The 15,783-nt window shown below is 55.9% G+C and overlaps 3 protein-coding genes across 3 annotated transcripts; 2 read left to right on the top strand and 1 right to left on the bottom strand.

Annotated features, from left to right (window-relative positions):
• Nucleotides 1-1,122: 1,122 nt before the first annotated feature.
• Nucleotides 1,123-2,976, top strand: C8A04DRAFT_39222 (uncharacterized protein; the record flags this gene model as incomplete). The annotated part of the gene is made up of 2 exons (XM_062784502.1): nt 1,123-2,823; nt 2,893-2,976. 2 exons carry the CDS (start codon nt 1,123-1,125, stop codon nt 2,974-2,976), a joined length of 1,785 nt encoding a protein of 594 aa, XP_062634655.1.
• Nucleotides 2,977-4,025: 1,049 nt separating this feature from the next.
• On the bottom strand, nt 4,026-5,832 carry C8A04DRAFT_31148 (uncharacterized protein; the record flags this gene model as incomplete). The annotated part of the gene is made up of 3 exons (XM_062781659.1): nt 4,026-4,344; nt 4,432-5,034; nt 5,120-5,832. The coding sequence occupies 3 exons, from the start codon at nt 5,830-5,832 to the stop codon at nt 4,026-4,028; spliced, it is 1,635 nt and encodes a 544-aa protein (XP_062634656.1).
• Nucleotides 5,833-11,508: 5,676 nt separating this feature from the next.
• C8A04DRAFT_39224 (uncharacterized protein) lies at nt 11,509-13,857 on the top strand (the record flags this gene model as incomplete). The annotated part of the gene is made up of 2 exons (XM_062784503.1): nt 11,509-11,554; nt 11,792-13,857. 2 exons carry the CDS (start codon nt 11,509-11,511, stop codon nt 13,855-13,857), a joined length of 2,112 nt encoding a protein of 703 aa, XP_062634657.1.
• Nucleotides 13,858-15,783: the final 1,926 nt, after the last annotated feature.

Consider the following 15,783-nt stretch of genomic DNA (forward strand, 5'->3'; position numbering starts at 1 on the left):
CCCGATGTCTCCCCGTCTCAGCTACATACACAAACCTCTCGTCTCCAATCTACCACATCCAGACCCTGGTTGGGAAGACAAGCCACTTCGCGTCAAACTACCGGTTTGGATCAACAACAGCCTCGGCATCTCACCAATTTTATGGGGAACCCATGTCCCTGCATGCGGGGTTGCGGGGGACACGACGGACACCTCGAAATCCCCCAGGCCCGAACCCGCCAATCGGCGACAAGGCCGGGGGGACTTTGCGGTCTTCCAAGAACTTCCCCCAAGTCTGTCAATGGAGAGCCGCGTGACCGTTATGCAGCGAGGGAGTCCAGCTTGATAGTGCTCATACAGGCTCGCGAAAAAGACTGAGAAAGGCGGTTTTTGAGGTTTCTGAGGGGGAAAGTACCGTAGTACGGATACGGAGAGGTCGAACGACGTCTTAGACCTTACGTGAGAAAGGAGCTTTTATAACAAATCTCCAACCTCTTGTATCAAGGTTCCCCGGAACGTCACATCGTACATCCCCGCCAAGTCCACCTCTTCGCGGTGAGTCTGCGGGGTCTTTTGGAGGAGTGGGAACCCGGAACAGACCCGAGATCACGTTGACGGTTTGGGGCTGTGGTTGAATGAGGAATGGAAGTCCTCCGACGAGAGCAATTGGAAGCTGTTTGGTGCGGGGAAGAACCCGAGGAATCTAGGAACCTTGGAAGATGTGGAATTGACGAGTTCTCTCTTCCCGTTCGTGCCTGCCGATGTGGATTTGTTCCGCTGGAGAATCGGTTTCAGCTTATATCCGATTATATGCGCAAGGTCCCTTGTTCCGTGCTTTGGGTCCAGTACACATACATGTACATACCGAACACCCACCAAAACTCCCTGGCCACCCTGCCGTCCTTGCAGTTATTTGGAATTTTCACGCTGGAATCTTAGGATAAGGGAACGGTTCGCCAGTCAGTGAACTTTCCACCTCCTCTCGCATAATTGCTCCTAAGAATTGGGACATTGACTTTTCCCACAACATCGCTAACCCCTTGGCTAGGTGTTATAATCCAAGATAACACTGCGACTATCCGGCTGTATAAATTATAGAACATTACTTTCACCCCAAGGAAAAGACAGAAAGAAACAACCACCATGACGATCCAATCCCGCTGGACGGTCGACGTCCCGCGATGCTCGCTGGCGCAATGGATCTTCGGCTCGGCCTGCGACCCGCTGCCGAACCACAAGTCCTTCATCGACCCGGACGACCCGGACAACAACTTCCTGACCATGCCGCACTTCCGCTTGCTCGCCAAACGGGTCTCCCTGGGCCTGCTCCGCGCCGGCCTGCAAAAGGGCGACCGCGTGCTGCTCTTCTCGGGCAACAGCCTGCTGTTTCCTTCCGTCTTCCTCGGCATCCTCATGGCCGGCGGGATCGTCACGGGTGCCAACCCGAGCTTTGTCCCGCGGGAACTAGCGTACCAGCTTCAGGACAGCGGTGCCACTTTTCTGTTTGCGGCTGAGCAAGCGCTGGATACCGCGTTCGCGGCGGCCAAGGAGGCTGGGCTGTCGAAAGACCGCGTGTTTGTCCTGGGGCCTGCCAGCGTGCCGGTTAAGGAACTGGCGACGGCGTCTTCCCCGGCCCAGGGCCCCGCAGCAGGGAGCAACAAACCGGTAGATCTAGCAGGGGCCCGGCACTGGACCGAGTTGTTGAGACTCGGGGGCAGTCCCGCGCAGGCGGAAGCGTGGCGCTGGGAAGAGCCCGCCAACCCGGAAGAGACGACGTGCTGCCTCAACTACTCGAGCGGGACAACGGGAGTGCCCAAGGGCGTGGAGATCAGCCACTACTCGTACGTGGCCAACGGCGTCGGCGTGGTGCACACGACCAAACTACACCCAGACTTTGCGCAGAAGCAGCAGACAGACAGCGGCCTGGCCTTCCTCCCGTTCTACCACACCTACGGCCAGACCTACTTCATCGCCAACATGCCGCATCTGCACATCCCCGTCTACGTGATGCCCGCCTTCGACTTTGTCAAGATGCTCACCCACATCCAGCGCTTCCGCATCACCACCCTCGCCGTCGTCCCGCCCATCGTCGTGCTCCTCGCCAAACACCCCGCCGTGAAACAATTCGACCTCTCCTCCGTCGAAACCATCGGCTCCGGCGCCGCCCCGCTATCCCTCGAAGTCTGCGAGGAAGTCCAACGCCAATTCACCGCTTCCACCTCCCCCAGCGCTCGAGAATTTCGCATCCGCCAGGGCTGGGGCATGACCGAGCTAACCTGCACCGCCCTATCCTGGGACCCAACCTCCCCGATCCCCACCTCCTCCGGCGTCGGCGAACTCTCCCCCAACTGTGCCGCCCAACTCGTCTCCCTCGAAACCGGACAACCCATCACCACCCCCAACACCCCCGGCGAACTCTGGGTCACCGGCCCGACCCTCATGCGCCGCTACTGGCGCAAACCCCAAGCCACCGCCGACACTATCACTGTTGATACCAACGGCACCCGCTGGCTGCGCACCGGCGATATCGCTTACATTGAGGCCTACCGCGCCGGCGGTATCGTGCATGTTGTCGATCGCGTGAAGGAGTTGATCAAAGTGAAGGGGAACCAGGTGGCGCCGGCGGAGTTGGAGGGGGTGTTGCTGGAGAATCCGGAGGTGGCGGATGCTGCGGTGGTGGGGGTGACGATTGGGGGGGAGGAGGTGCCGAGGGCGTATGTGGTGCGGAGGGCCGGGTCGAAGGTTACTGAGGCGGAGGTGGCGGGGTGGATGGAGGGGAAGGTGGTGAGGTATAAGAGGTTGAAGGGGGGGGTGGTGTTTGTGGAGGGGATCCCGAAGAATCCGGTGGGTTCCCTTTTCTCTACTGCCTTTTTACCCTTGGGATAGCTTGATCAACTAACTAACTGCATCTAGTCCGGCAAGATCCTACGCAAACAGCTGCGTGACAGGGCGAGAGAGGAGGTGGGTGATACTGCGCCGAAGACGTCAAGGCTCTGAGTAGTGGGACATCACCGTTGGGTAGTCAGGATCAGTGGGAGGAAGAGATGGCGGTCTATCGAAAGAGGTATTGGGCCTGGTAGAAGCAAGATAGGAAAGCATTGGGTAACGAGCAGGAAAGGATTGGGTTTGTAAGTTGGTAGTTGTTCGTATAGGTAGAGGGAACGGAGATATTCAAGCGCTTGAATTGATGGTAAAGTTAAAGTTAAAGTTGTTAAAGTCGTCAAAGTTAAGGGTTCAAGGGACCAAATGGCCGTGTTGAGTGATATTTAAGTTCGTCGACACTCTCTTTAAAACCCTTGTTGAAAGACGTCCGACTTTCACTGCCATAAGCTTGGTTCACTGCCCATTTCTTAAACAAGGGAGAGTCAAAAGAGGGTAGTGATATTGCTTCTTTTTTGGGCAAGGTAACATAACACGGGCAACTCTTAGGGAGAAAAATCACACGGATTGGGATTTTTACTCGTCTGGGTGTCACTACGAATGGAATTGTTCATTTCAAAATCAGTTGGCACAAGCTGTACGGTACCTCGAACAGATACCAGGGGAGAGAACACCATCTTGTAAAAACACAAGCAGAGATAAAAACCATTCACATCATCCATTCACGCAATAGCAACACAATCACACAATCACAAAAACTCAGCAAAACATTCGCAGGAAACAACTTCCAATTTTCTATGGCGATGAATGATGATGTCCTGGCTCAGGACGGGAAAAAAGCACCATCATCAATCAGATCGTACTTCATCGATGATGCCCCTCTCCGCTCCCAAGATTCCTTGTCTTGTCGTGTGCCCAGATCTATCCATTCATCAACCCATCTTAACGAAAAGCCCCTCTTAACGAAACGCAGCGGCTACTGAAGAAGAAAACTAGCCTAGAGTGTATTTTACCTTTGTCTAGCTCCTTGCAGCAGTAGGGCAAAAAGGAAACGAATAAATCACCGCCTAAGAGTCCAAGACCCAAGAGTCCAAGAGGAAATCTTTAAACCAAGACCCTCCCACCTAAGACGTGACCACGCCGTCAAGACACCCACAAAAAGGCGTCTAAAACAGCTTATGCTCAAGCGTCATATCCGACTCCGGCTCCAGGCCAACAACAGCCCGGAAAATATTCGCCAGCGCGGCACGCTGCTTGGCCAGGGCGTTGACCACGGGGGTGCCGGGCGGGGTGAGCGGGGCCTTGAGCATGTAGCTCAGCACGCTCAGCACGCTGTGGAAGGACTTGTATTTGGCCGTGCCGTCGCCCTCGCCAGAGCTGGAGGAGTGAAGCTTCCACTGGATGCGGGTCATGAGCTCGGCGATGACGACTAGGTCGATGATGAGCGGCGAGGCGAGGAGGGAGTCCTCGCAGACGTTGGACATCCTAGGTTGGGGTCGTTAGTATGGGTGGGTGTGTAATTTATGGTTTGGGTGAGTGGGATGAGAGGGAAGAGAGGCATGAAGGACTTACGAAATAGTCTGGTGACCGCCAAGGAAGATCTCAGCGGAGTACTCGTCCATAGCACGCTTGCTATCACCAACAGCCGGGATGTACTTGATGACGACCACATGATCCGGGTGCTCGTCCTTGGCATACAACACAGTGTTGGCAGCAACCATGTCATCGACCACATTGGACTTGGAAATCTCCTTGGAGCGGAACTGGCGGTGCGAGCTCAGGTTCATACCGTCGTTGTTGCCCAGATGGTTGTAGCTGGCAATCGACGTGAGCTTGATACCGGCGTTGATCATGAAATCCACCAGCGCCGACTTCATCTTGGTCTGGCCCGACTTGAAGTCGTCGCCGCCGATGAAGGCGCCGTGTTTCTCGGCGAGGTCGATGCAGCCGGGAACGAAGGTGTTCTGCGGGGAACCGTTGATGAAGGGGGCACCCTCGAGGATCGAGGCGACGGCGAACACGGTTGAGGGCGAGACCTCCTCGTGGCCGGCCTCGATGGCCTTGAGCAGGTTCTCGGCTGTGTCGTTGACGCCGGCGATCACATCGGCGAAGCGCTCGGTGTTGGCGGTCCACTGCACAATCACCTTGTCCAGGTTGTTGGCCGCCTTGAAGTCGCTTTTACATCAGTTAGCCTTCATTTTTTTTGTTTTTTTTTTCTAGGGAAAAGCAGAAGGGTTTTCAAGGGAAGGCAGGAACTCACCGGATATCCTTGCGGATCTGCTCAACATGGGCGGTCGAAGCCTTGGAGCCCGGAATCAGGTTGTCGGCACGGCCCTCCTGGTTGGCCGCGATAAAGTCCGGGTAGTAAATGCTCGGCAGCGGGGTCAAGGCAGCCAGCTCCTTGCGAACGAGCGACTTGAGAGTCGGCTCCAGCACCTTGGCACGATCCATAGCATCAGCCAGGTTCAGGCCGCTGATGTCCCAGCCGCCGATGGCGATGTCGTTGGGGTGCACCATAGGTAGCACATCGTGGAACGGGATGTTGACATCCTCACGGGTCTTGGAGTCAGTGCCGAGCTTGAGGGTCGAGCCCATGACGACGGAACCATAGTAGTTGGCCGCCTGCTTGCCGTTGCGGGTCTCCCAGACAAGGCCGCGGCGGTTGGCCAGGATGCCGGCGGTCACGGTCGTGCCGTTGTTGCCGCCCCAGCCGACCAGCATCATGCCGATCTTGGGGACCTTGGTGTCGAGCTTAAAGTCGTAGACCGTCTCCTTCGGGGTCACAACACGGCTGCCATTCTCACCTTCGCTCACCTCCGTGGTGCGGTACGTGTACTTGGAGCGGATCTCGTTGTCCGAGTACACCACGTTGGGGGAGTTAACGGTGAACTTGGGGCGAGTGGCAGAAGTGCCATTGGCGGGGTGTCCACCACCGTTCACAGAGCCGGCATCAGTCTCGGCGTGCGGGGCCATCTTGAGAATCGGCGCGCTGGTGATTGGTGTTTTATGTTTTTGTTTAAGCTGGTGATTGAGACTTTATTGGGTCTGAATCGAGTCCGCTGCTCCTCCGGGAGAGGCTGAACAACGGGCTCCGGCGTAAGGGTGGTGGACTCTGAATTGGTGGTTAGCGAGTTTGAAGGTTGGTGGTTCAGGGTGAAAACCCAAGATCAGGATCGCGAGGAAGGCATTTATAGGTGTGTGGGCGCCGGAAAACATCACGAGGATTACGGCTAACGGCGAGAAAGGGCACGTATTTATAGGAAGGCAAGAACCAAAACAAAGACCAGAATCAGGGCTTACGAGTTGAGGAGGTTGGAAAACGTCTTGACGGCAGGAGCGCGCTCGCTCCAAAGAATCAAACGTTACTGAGAGATAAGGTGGCGGAAGGAACGCGAATTCCTGTGAATTCCTAAGAATTCCTGAGGCGTGTGCAAGAATGCGGGCTGGAATAGATTGTTCTAAAGGTTCAAACGTGTGCGAGTCGAAGTCAAACTAACAGAGCGGGTTGGCAAAGAGTAAAAGTCACCTAGTAAAACCGAGCCGGGACGGCATCCTTTTTGTACTGTATCCCATGCGGGGACCAGACACACACCTTACAGCAAACCATTGATTAGAACCTGCCAAAGGCGGTCAAAGGTGCGCTACCGACGTCGAACATACAGCGGGCTCCACGTCTCGGAGCTCTCGGCTGCTGGGTTGGCTCCAAGTGGTTTTCCTTCTCACCATTCAAAGACTCGACAGGCGGGTCCCATCCTCGGTCTCGCATGGCGGAATCCAAACGTCCACATACCAACCGAGAGCATATGCATCTTGGATCACGCATTGTCGGTCTGTCAGAGGAATGAACCTCTCGAGCCTCTCCAAACTCACAACCTCAAGATTATTTTTTCCTGGTCCATCCCAGCTCTCTCCCCCATTGACCCCGCTAACCCCTCTAGAATGAGATGTAACTCAACAAATGGATGTTTTCCTGCACCAAGCGAGAGGGGACTGCGCGGGGGTGGGTCAAAACGGGCTCCCGCTGTCCTGATTGGCCCCACGAACCTGCTGCCGGGGCAGGGCCGTCACGCGAGGTCCGGCCGTGCCCGGGACGGGAAGTTGGTGTTTCCCGATCGCGGAGCCGGACTGAATGTCTTTTGTCGCTTGGATGCCGTCGCTTCCGCGATGCCGGGATGCCGTAACCCATTCCACTAGCGCACCGCGCGGGAAGGAAGAAAAGGGCCCCTTCAAATCCGCTCTGGTGAACCCGTCGATCATGCCCCCATGGAGTGCGTCGATATTGCCAGCAAACAAATTGGAACCATCAGGAACCCCCTCGCGTCCTTTCTGTAGTGTATGTCCCTTTTGTTGAGGTGGCCCAGCGGGCGATCCCAGAGCCGGACTCTCCCGCCCTCCCGAAGCCAAGCACACGGCTGAACCGTCCCGTCAACATTCCAAACAACCCATGCTTCTGGGACCTGAGATCGCGATAGGGAGCTGCTTGATTGTCTCCCATGCAGCAACCTCATTTTGCTTACCCCGGCCGCGTCATGTTGGCCCACCAAATGCAGATAATGAATGGTAAGCACACCGAGATGCTCGGGCATGCCCTCATCACTTCCGTGGTCAAGCACCACTGGGAACTTACACGTCCTGCTAGTCGTGCTGTGTGCCTCGAGTGTGCTTCTTCCCTTCCTCATAATCTGCCCCGCCACGACGAAGCGTGGGGTTGCTGTCCACCCGCAAAGCCGTACTTGGCCAATGTGTTGGCGAATGCGAGATCCATAATACGTCCTCGTAGTTGCCAGGTTTGATGATTATCAGTCGACAAATTGGGCCTTGAAACCGGAAATCTCTATTCTATTCGATTGAACGCCCCCTAATGGCATCGTCATTCTAGGCCGGCAGTCGGTTGGGAGGGTTATCGGGAGTCCTTCATTCCTTACCCTTGAAAGTAGGAACGGTCTGTGCTCTACGGCTGCTCCTCTGGAATGGGGAGGCGGGTTGAGATATGCAGGCTCTGCGTCCCCAGGCCGACCGATGTTTCTGAGGAACTACCTACTCATTAGAGTCCACGCCATGGTAGATATTAGTTACGCTGCTACTGATACCGATACACTTGACTGCGGTGTTTGTGTCGAGGCCGAGTTTGGCCCTACCAAGCACCGAGTGGACAGTCTATGGCCCGACCGTGCAGCCTAATTTGACGAAGACTTCGGATTCCCGGCCTCAAGAAAAGGATACGGCATGATCGATACCGGCCATGGATAGCAGGGAGTAAGGAACCTTCGTTAAGCACCCTATGACAATGCGTGGCTGCCGTCCGCGACCGTCCCGCTTCGTAGTCCGTGTGCTCTAACACTGGCGTCATGCCCACATGCCAGTATCTTGATCAGGGAATCACCAGTAGCAAATTCTGCGACTATGTCGACCACAAGGTCGCACGCAGTCTAGAATGTGGCATTTTATCTGTGGCTCTCGCATCAGACAGGGGGGAAATGATAGACGGAGCTCCGGGAACGAGTGAAAGCGAAGGGAAGAAGCCGGTAAGATGATATGGGCGAGTGAGTGTTCCCCCGCCAAGCATCTCACTAGCCTGGGAATACGGTGCCCGTCGTCCTCGTCCTCGCATTACTGTAGTTGCTGAGCGGCTACTCGGGAAGCGCGCCGTGTCTCGAAATCGTCTAGTTCAAACGCTGATGAAGCTGAGGGGGCGGTTAGAACGCTGGCATATCTGCATTCTACTGTACCCTTTGCATCCCAAATAATACGGCTTTTGCCTGACACCAACTGGTGCTCTAAGACTACTATGCGCGTTCCATAATAGCATGGAAATTCCTGGCGGAAGCCGGCTTCAAGTAGTTTTACGAGGGTCGTGGGTGGTCTTCGACACTGTTTCACCAAAAGCGGTGCACGATGCATCCGGATGTCAGGCATGAATTACCCACGTCGGACAAGCGATCCAACCGAGCGCGGGGTTAGTGTGGACTTACACGGGAATGGGTAGCATTGGACTCAAGGATGCATGGCTTCGACTTCAGGCATCTCTGTCGCTCCCCGAATCGTCTCTCGCCTGGCTATTTGATGGAAACGGAATTGCTTTCCTTGAGCCGACAAATAGTGTTGGGAATCGTGGTTAATATCAGTAGCTGTGATCATGCGATCGTAGAGCCTTAATGGGGCTTGGCTGGACTCAAGTCCGGCCGAGGCGCTGCGATTTGATGATCCTTTGATCACCCGCTTCCGCCCGGCCTGATACAAGTAGTCGGTCGCTGAACAGGTCGGCTCACTGGCCATCAGTCGGATTTACCGCCGTGGAAAGCGCTGGCCAATGGCAAAGGCCAGACATCGTCCAACATCAGCTTGGGTCAGCGGTTGCGCGATGGCGGCTGGCGGGATCGGTGCCGAGAAATAACGTCGTTGTACCCTTCGAGCGTTAATTCGCCCAGAGCAACGTTCGCCAAAGCGTTGGGCCATGTGCTTTTGATGAGGTGAGCGAGATGACGACGAAGAAATTCGAGGTTCTGGAATCGACCCCAGGTTGCCCAGCCGCAAGGGTCTTCGGCCGCCGGCCGCTATTCTCCTTTCTCCAGATTTCATTCTACAGGGGCTGCTGCAGAAAAGGCTTGGCGGCCAAAATGGCCCCCATGCAAGATCATTGGATGTGTCAGGGGCTTGCAATCTCTCGCGGGAACCACCAACACCATTCAAAGATGCCCAGCAGCAATGGGGTTTTTAGGTCGGAAAGACAGCGATTTGTCGGCGTAGCGCTCAGTGCCAATCAGCTGACGAAATCAGAGACAGATCGGAAGATGTGGGATGCTGTTTAATAATTTTTGCGCCAACATCCTGTGCTCCCGTCCTGGAGACCGGCAGCCTCGGGGTTTTTTGACCGACGAGGAGCGGCGCTCGCCAGTCTTCGACGCAACAACGAGGTGACATTGATGGCGACCTCCTGACTAGCCGTCCCCAGCGCAATATACGTTGCCGGTGATTTGGGGTAGGAATGAGGTTAATTGCCGCCGCTGATGGCGTGGCATGGTCGACCAAGCCGATCGAGCATGAAGACGCAGGAACGGTCGCGGTCGCACAAGCTCTGGAGTTGTCTCGCAGCCGCGCAGTGTCTCACAGAGGCATGACAAGATCATGATATCCTCTAGTTTGGCGGTGGCCAATCCTCACAGGCCATTGGATGGGGCGGATTGCTGCTGCAAGGTACCCGCGCCAGCGCTGGCGTGACTGGCTGGTGTTGGCCCTGAGCATGTGGCGTTGATCGATAGCATTGTGGAGCCGAGAAAGATTGCGACAAGCCTCGGTCGACAGGGAGAGATGGTGCTGTGGTTCTTTCGTCTCGGTGCATAATGAAGCCAAATTTACCGGACGAGAGAATGCAATGGCCGAGGGGAAAGGGGTAATCGGGAATGGGGGGGACGAGAGGGAAAGAGAGAAGCCGCCGAAATGACGGCCGGAGGTTTGCAACTGCCATGGTGCACTCAGAAGCCGCCATCATCGTCACTTCCCAAGCTGGCTTGGCTGGGCAGCGGCGCGCCTTCCTTTCCTGCTCACCTGCGACTCCTTTCTGAGTCCACTCTCACCGCTCATGGGTTGCAGTTGTGATTGCATTCTGGGGGATCTGTCACGGCACCCTCGACAGATCGGGACTAGCCTAATGCACGAAGCCTAGACCACCTGCTCGCTCTTTCCTGGGAATGCCTCCAAAACCTCTCCTCGAGGGACGTGGTATTGCTGCCGACTCGCTGCACATGCCCCAAGACGGACAGCGACCTTCTTGTGGGTGCTGTGGCCAGGACGTGTCCGGCATGATCCTCGCTCCATCTGCGCAAATCCCCTCCCACTTGCAGGTGCCTTCCACGGCCACCCAAAGCGGGGGGCACTCGGCACCAGACCACCAGACCCCTGTGCGGCCATCCGCCCACCAAAACCCCATCGACGTCCCTGCAGAGGCCGGGCCAGGCTTGGCGTAACGGGAGAGCCCCATCCCCCCGGGCGATGCCTCTTTTACACCTATCCCACTCCCCCTTTGAGAGCAACACTCGCATTCTTGTCTTATCTGGCTTCCGCAACCACCACACGGCCAACTTCACCCTCCTTTTTCGAAACACGATCCGCAACACCACGGTCCAGATCCCCCACAAATCGTTTATTCCGTGCAGCCTGGTTGGGAATCATCATTGTGCATAACGCACCCCGGCAGGGTCTAGACTCGCGCTGCGCCAGGGCCTGGCTCGTGTAAAACCACTTTGGTCCCAGCACGCGCCGAGGGTTTTCCTGCTCAGTTTCTGAGGTCTGGTAGAATATCTCTTTGGTCTAAGCGGGCTTGCTGCAAGTCATCGTCCGCTCTCTCGACGAATCCTCCAGCCTACCTAAACGGGCACCCCCAACGGAACAACAAGACCGACACCTGCTTCTCCCCTATCCTGGTTCCCGGCCGAAGCAGTGCCGGCCGGAGGACGCTATTATCACGACGAACATCAACATTAACATCGACATCAACAACTACACTCGCCTCCCCATCGGATAGGACAGGATAGGAAAGTCGACGATCCGGGGGAGCAGGCTTAGCAATAAATCCCGCCATTGCTCCCCGACACTCACCGGTTAACTCAGTTTAACGGCACATTACGAGAGGGTGAGGGAGGATATCTTGAGATGGCGGTAGCGGGGAGGGAGTCGCGCTTTATGCCGACGGTGAAGTGTTCCACATGCGGCCTCCAAGTAGAAATATCTTTGATGGGCGAGCATCTCTGCACTGGGTCAGATTCACCAGTAGAAGGTACGACGATGGCCCCAAGTCCCCAGGTTTGGGCGGGCCCGCTAACATCCTCTTCAGCCTCGCCGCCAATGCCCGCAACCTCGCTGTTTGGGAGGCTCATGCCGGCGTTTGGCAACCCGCTAGCACAGAAAGAATCGCCTCGGGCACCCCCTCAAGTAGACACGTCTGCAGCCAGTACGCATTCCCGGATAGCACGACCAATTTGTTGGAATCCTACTAACCATGTCCTAGACCGCGAGTACATGGGCCAAACCCAACTCACGCCCATCAGCCAAGAGAGCGGTTCCCAGAGTAGCATATCGCCGCTAACCCCCGGGGCACCGCCGGATACCGACAAGTCGGAGCAGTTCTTTACGCCGCGGATCGCAAACAACTCGCCCCCACGGGCTCTTCGACCAGGCGGTTACGGCGGACTCGACGACACTGTTGGGGACGAAGACTCGACATTTGGGGCGGACTCTCCGAGGAAGCAGGGCCTAAATCCGATGGACCGCATGAATAACATTGGAAGCCCCTTCGATCAACCCGACCGCCGCCCTTCGACGGCCAACAGTGAACGCCCCGGCACTTCGGCCTCTAACATTAGCAGAACATCAGGAAGCGGGAGAATGCCGATGCCACAAAGGCCAAATGGGTACGGCGGTTTCGGACCCCCACCTAAGCCATCATCAGAACACGGCCTGGAGCCGCCTTTCACGCCGAGTAGGTCCGACACCTTTCCTCGCCCAAGCGACCGATTTGCGCCCCCATCGCGTTCGCCTTCCGCCCCTCTCTCAGCGTCGACGCTGCGTCCGAATCAATTGCAGCCCCCACTGGATTCCCCTGGAAGGAACCCGATGGTGAGTCCCAGAAGGCCTAGCAGAGGAGGGCCCGATACGTCTCGGCCGCCGCCACCCCGAACGAGCGCGATTCGACCGGTGACTCCTGGTCTACCGACCATCAACCTAGCCGAGGAATTCGGAATTGGGAACCCGTACCATAACCCGTCAGATTCGACGTCCTCTACGAACTCCTCAGAGGACAGCACTCAGCCGCAACGTCGGCCGAGCCTGGCCAGTCAAGCCAGCTCAAGGACTAGCCCGTCTCGGTCCTTGACCTCTCGATCAGGAAAGAGTCCATCCGATACGTCGAGTATCGATAACTTAATGACGGATATACAATCGTCGATGAAGGAGCCCAGGCCAAAGCCCAAAGTAACACCCTTGAAACTACCAGCCAGGGATCCGAGGGACATGGGCCGCCCGTCTCCGCTCAGTGCTCGACCCCCCCGGTCCGCAGACCGGGGCTACGACCCGCGTATCGACCCCGCAGTCCAGAACCCGAGACTTGCTCCGGCGCGGTCCCCTCTTCCTTCGTCAATGCCGAACAGCTCACTTGAAGAGGGCCCGAGCCTCGCTTCGCCAATCGACAGCCTCTCTCCGAACGCCGCGACGGCCACATCCCCCCAATGGCCCGGATCGCTTTCTCCTGAGCGATCTGAGGGGTTGGGTGACAGACGACCTTCGCAAGCACACCAGCCGTTAAGTCCCCCGTCGTTTCTCCGACCACCTCAGCCGCGACCACCGCAGCAGCCACCGCAACAACCTCCGCAGCAACGAGATCCTCCCAAACCCACACGTTCGCTCTCGGAAGCTGGTCTAGGTGAACCGGCTGCTGCGTCGGCTCGCGGGAACTGCAAGGCTTGTGGTCTCGCCATCAAAGGAAAGTCCATCTCTAGTGCCGATGGCCGTCTGACGGGGCGTTATCACAAACCGTGCTTTGTCTGCTCGACTTGCCAGGAGCCTTTCACGTCGTCCACATTCTACGTGCACGAAGACCGGCCGTACTGCGAACTGCATTACCACAAGCTTAACGGCAGCCTCTGTGGCAGCTGCGGCCGCGGTATCGAGGGACAATATCTCGAGGATGCTGATGCGGTAAAGCACCACGTCGGCTGCTTCAAGTGCGGCGATTGTGGCATGGCGTTGAAGGGCGGATATTTTGAAGTGAATGGCAAGGCGTACTGCGAAAGGGACGCTTGGAGACTTGCTGGCGGTGGTGGACCGCCTGGTCCACCTGGCCCGCCCGGCCCACCTGGGAGGATGGGTTTTCGTCCGCCTCGTGGGGGTTTGCCCGGTGGGCCGAGAGGAGGGATGATGGGGGGCGGGTATAACCCGAGCAGGCTCGGCCCCATGGGGCAGCGGCCGAAGATGGAGAAGAGGATGACGAGACTGGGGATGATGTGAAGGACCCAGAACCTCTGCATATACGAGACCATCGATTTTCGGTCACAACTTTTCTCTCGTTTTGATGGGGGGTCATCATTACTTACATACGCGTTGACGCAAAACGACACGGCTGGATGCCGTACTAATATTTTCCGACACTATTCACTTGGGCCTCCTGGACAAAGATGGCCACGGACTTTTCTTTTCTATTTTACTTTCGATACCCCTGTCTATTTTTACATCATATTTATACCCGCCGGACTCGGACTCGCATAATCATTCGCATATTTCTTTTGTTTCAAGGTTGGAAATGGGCAGTGGATGGAAAACAACCCTGGTTGGTTCCGGGGTGTTGTGGATGGAAGGACATTTGCCTTTACAAGCTGGATCTGGGCGTGGCCTTGGGACAACAATTGGTGGAATTTGTCTGGGTTTCTTGGTTGGCACCTATTTCCCCTCGGTCATTTATGCTGCCTGGAGAGAGGAAGAACTCATCCAGCGTCGGTTACCCTTAGTCGTATTGGGTGGAAGAAACAATGCGGCACACATAGGGTGGTTGGCAAAAGGGCACCAGAGCATCATACACATAAGACTGCTTGATCACGCGTATTTGGATATGCGGGAAACGCAGAGAAGATGGGAGCCATACTTAGGCTAGAGCCGCGGGCATAGTCACGCCATAGGTACGGACAAAGACACAGATGGATGGATGGATGGATGGACGTTGGAAGTTCGGAATGATTCGGGGTTCGGGGATTTTGCTGGGTGTAACCTACGATGATACTTGGCGTATCTACCGACATACAAAGTAAAGTAGTGCTTAATATCCACTCACAAATATTACAACAACAATCTTTGGTACCATGGCATGTTATTCTCCCTTACTAACCCGCAAGCAGGGACGGCGGGGTAAGCGATACCGTGCCGTACCGTGGTGCGGATAATGATAAGAGAGCGCCCGGGTTCGTGTTCATATATATATTGAAGAACGGACGGGCCACGGGGCCTCAAGACTGGATTGACTACACTACCTATCCCGGATCAACCTTGAGCCTCCGGGTAGGAATGCGGGCGAACAGCCAGACCCGGAATCGGTACCTGACATCGTTATATGCCGGGCGGGAACCGGAAAAAAAGGGGGAAAACCTGGAATCGACCAGTCTCGGCCGCTGGCTTTACGGATGGGAGATCATGAGATTGAATGAAACGTTGATTTTGTTTTTTTACTCTGTGGAAGTTTTTGTTGTGTTGCGCGGATGAAGAATCTCGAGATAAGGAAAACAAAAACGGATTGATTGAGTTGATGCAGTTTGCATATTTCAATCGGATCCCCCTCAAAAAACGGTCGTGCTGATTCGCATCGCCCGCTCTGCTTGCCCCCCTGGTTTGGACTGGGTATTCGAGAACAGAAAGGAAGGCCGGCAGATGTGGTTTGGGGTGGTAAGGGGCACTTGGGGGGGTAAAAAAGAAAAGAAAAAAGAAAGACAGAAATGGGCGCGGGAAAAGCTTGTTTTGGCGCCTCCCCGCATGTTGAGCCTCTTGTCTTCCCCGTCTTGGCCGTCTTGGCCATCTTGGCGTGATTTTGGGACCGAATTTGCTTTTCTTTTTTGCTCAACGGTTCATTGCTGCACAGTAAGCGCTTTGTTTTGACTTCACTTGTTTGTCAACCTCCTTGAAGTTATACCTTTACACGAACATACACTACATAGTAAGCACGTATCATTTTGTACGTAGTATGGACGGTTGGATTGGGCAAAGAACGGCATGTTGGCGCGCTCATCGCAGGTTGGATGACCCGGTTCTCCTTTCTTGACCAACCCTGAGCCTCCACCCCTTTTCTCGGCCCGTTTCCCGCGGCTGCTGCTGCTGCTTCTAGTATCCCGGACTTCGCGAATCAACAACACAATTCCGCCCCGAACCCACCTTGCACTCTTCCCATTTTGG

The sequence above is a fragment of the Dichotomopilus funicola genome, assembly GCF_033296635.1.
Source record: "Dichotomopilus funicola strain CBS 141.50 unplaced genomic scaffold C8A04scaffold_61, whole genome shotgun sequence".
Lineage (NCBI taxonomy): Eukaryota > Fungi > Ascomycota > Sordariomycetes > Sordariales > Chaetomiaceae > Dichotomopilus > Dichotomopilus funicola.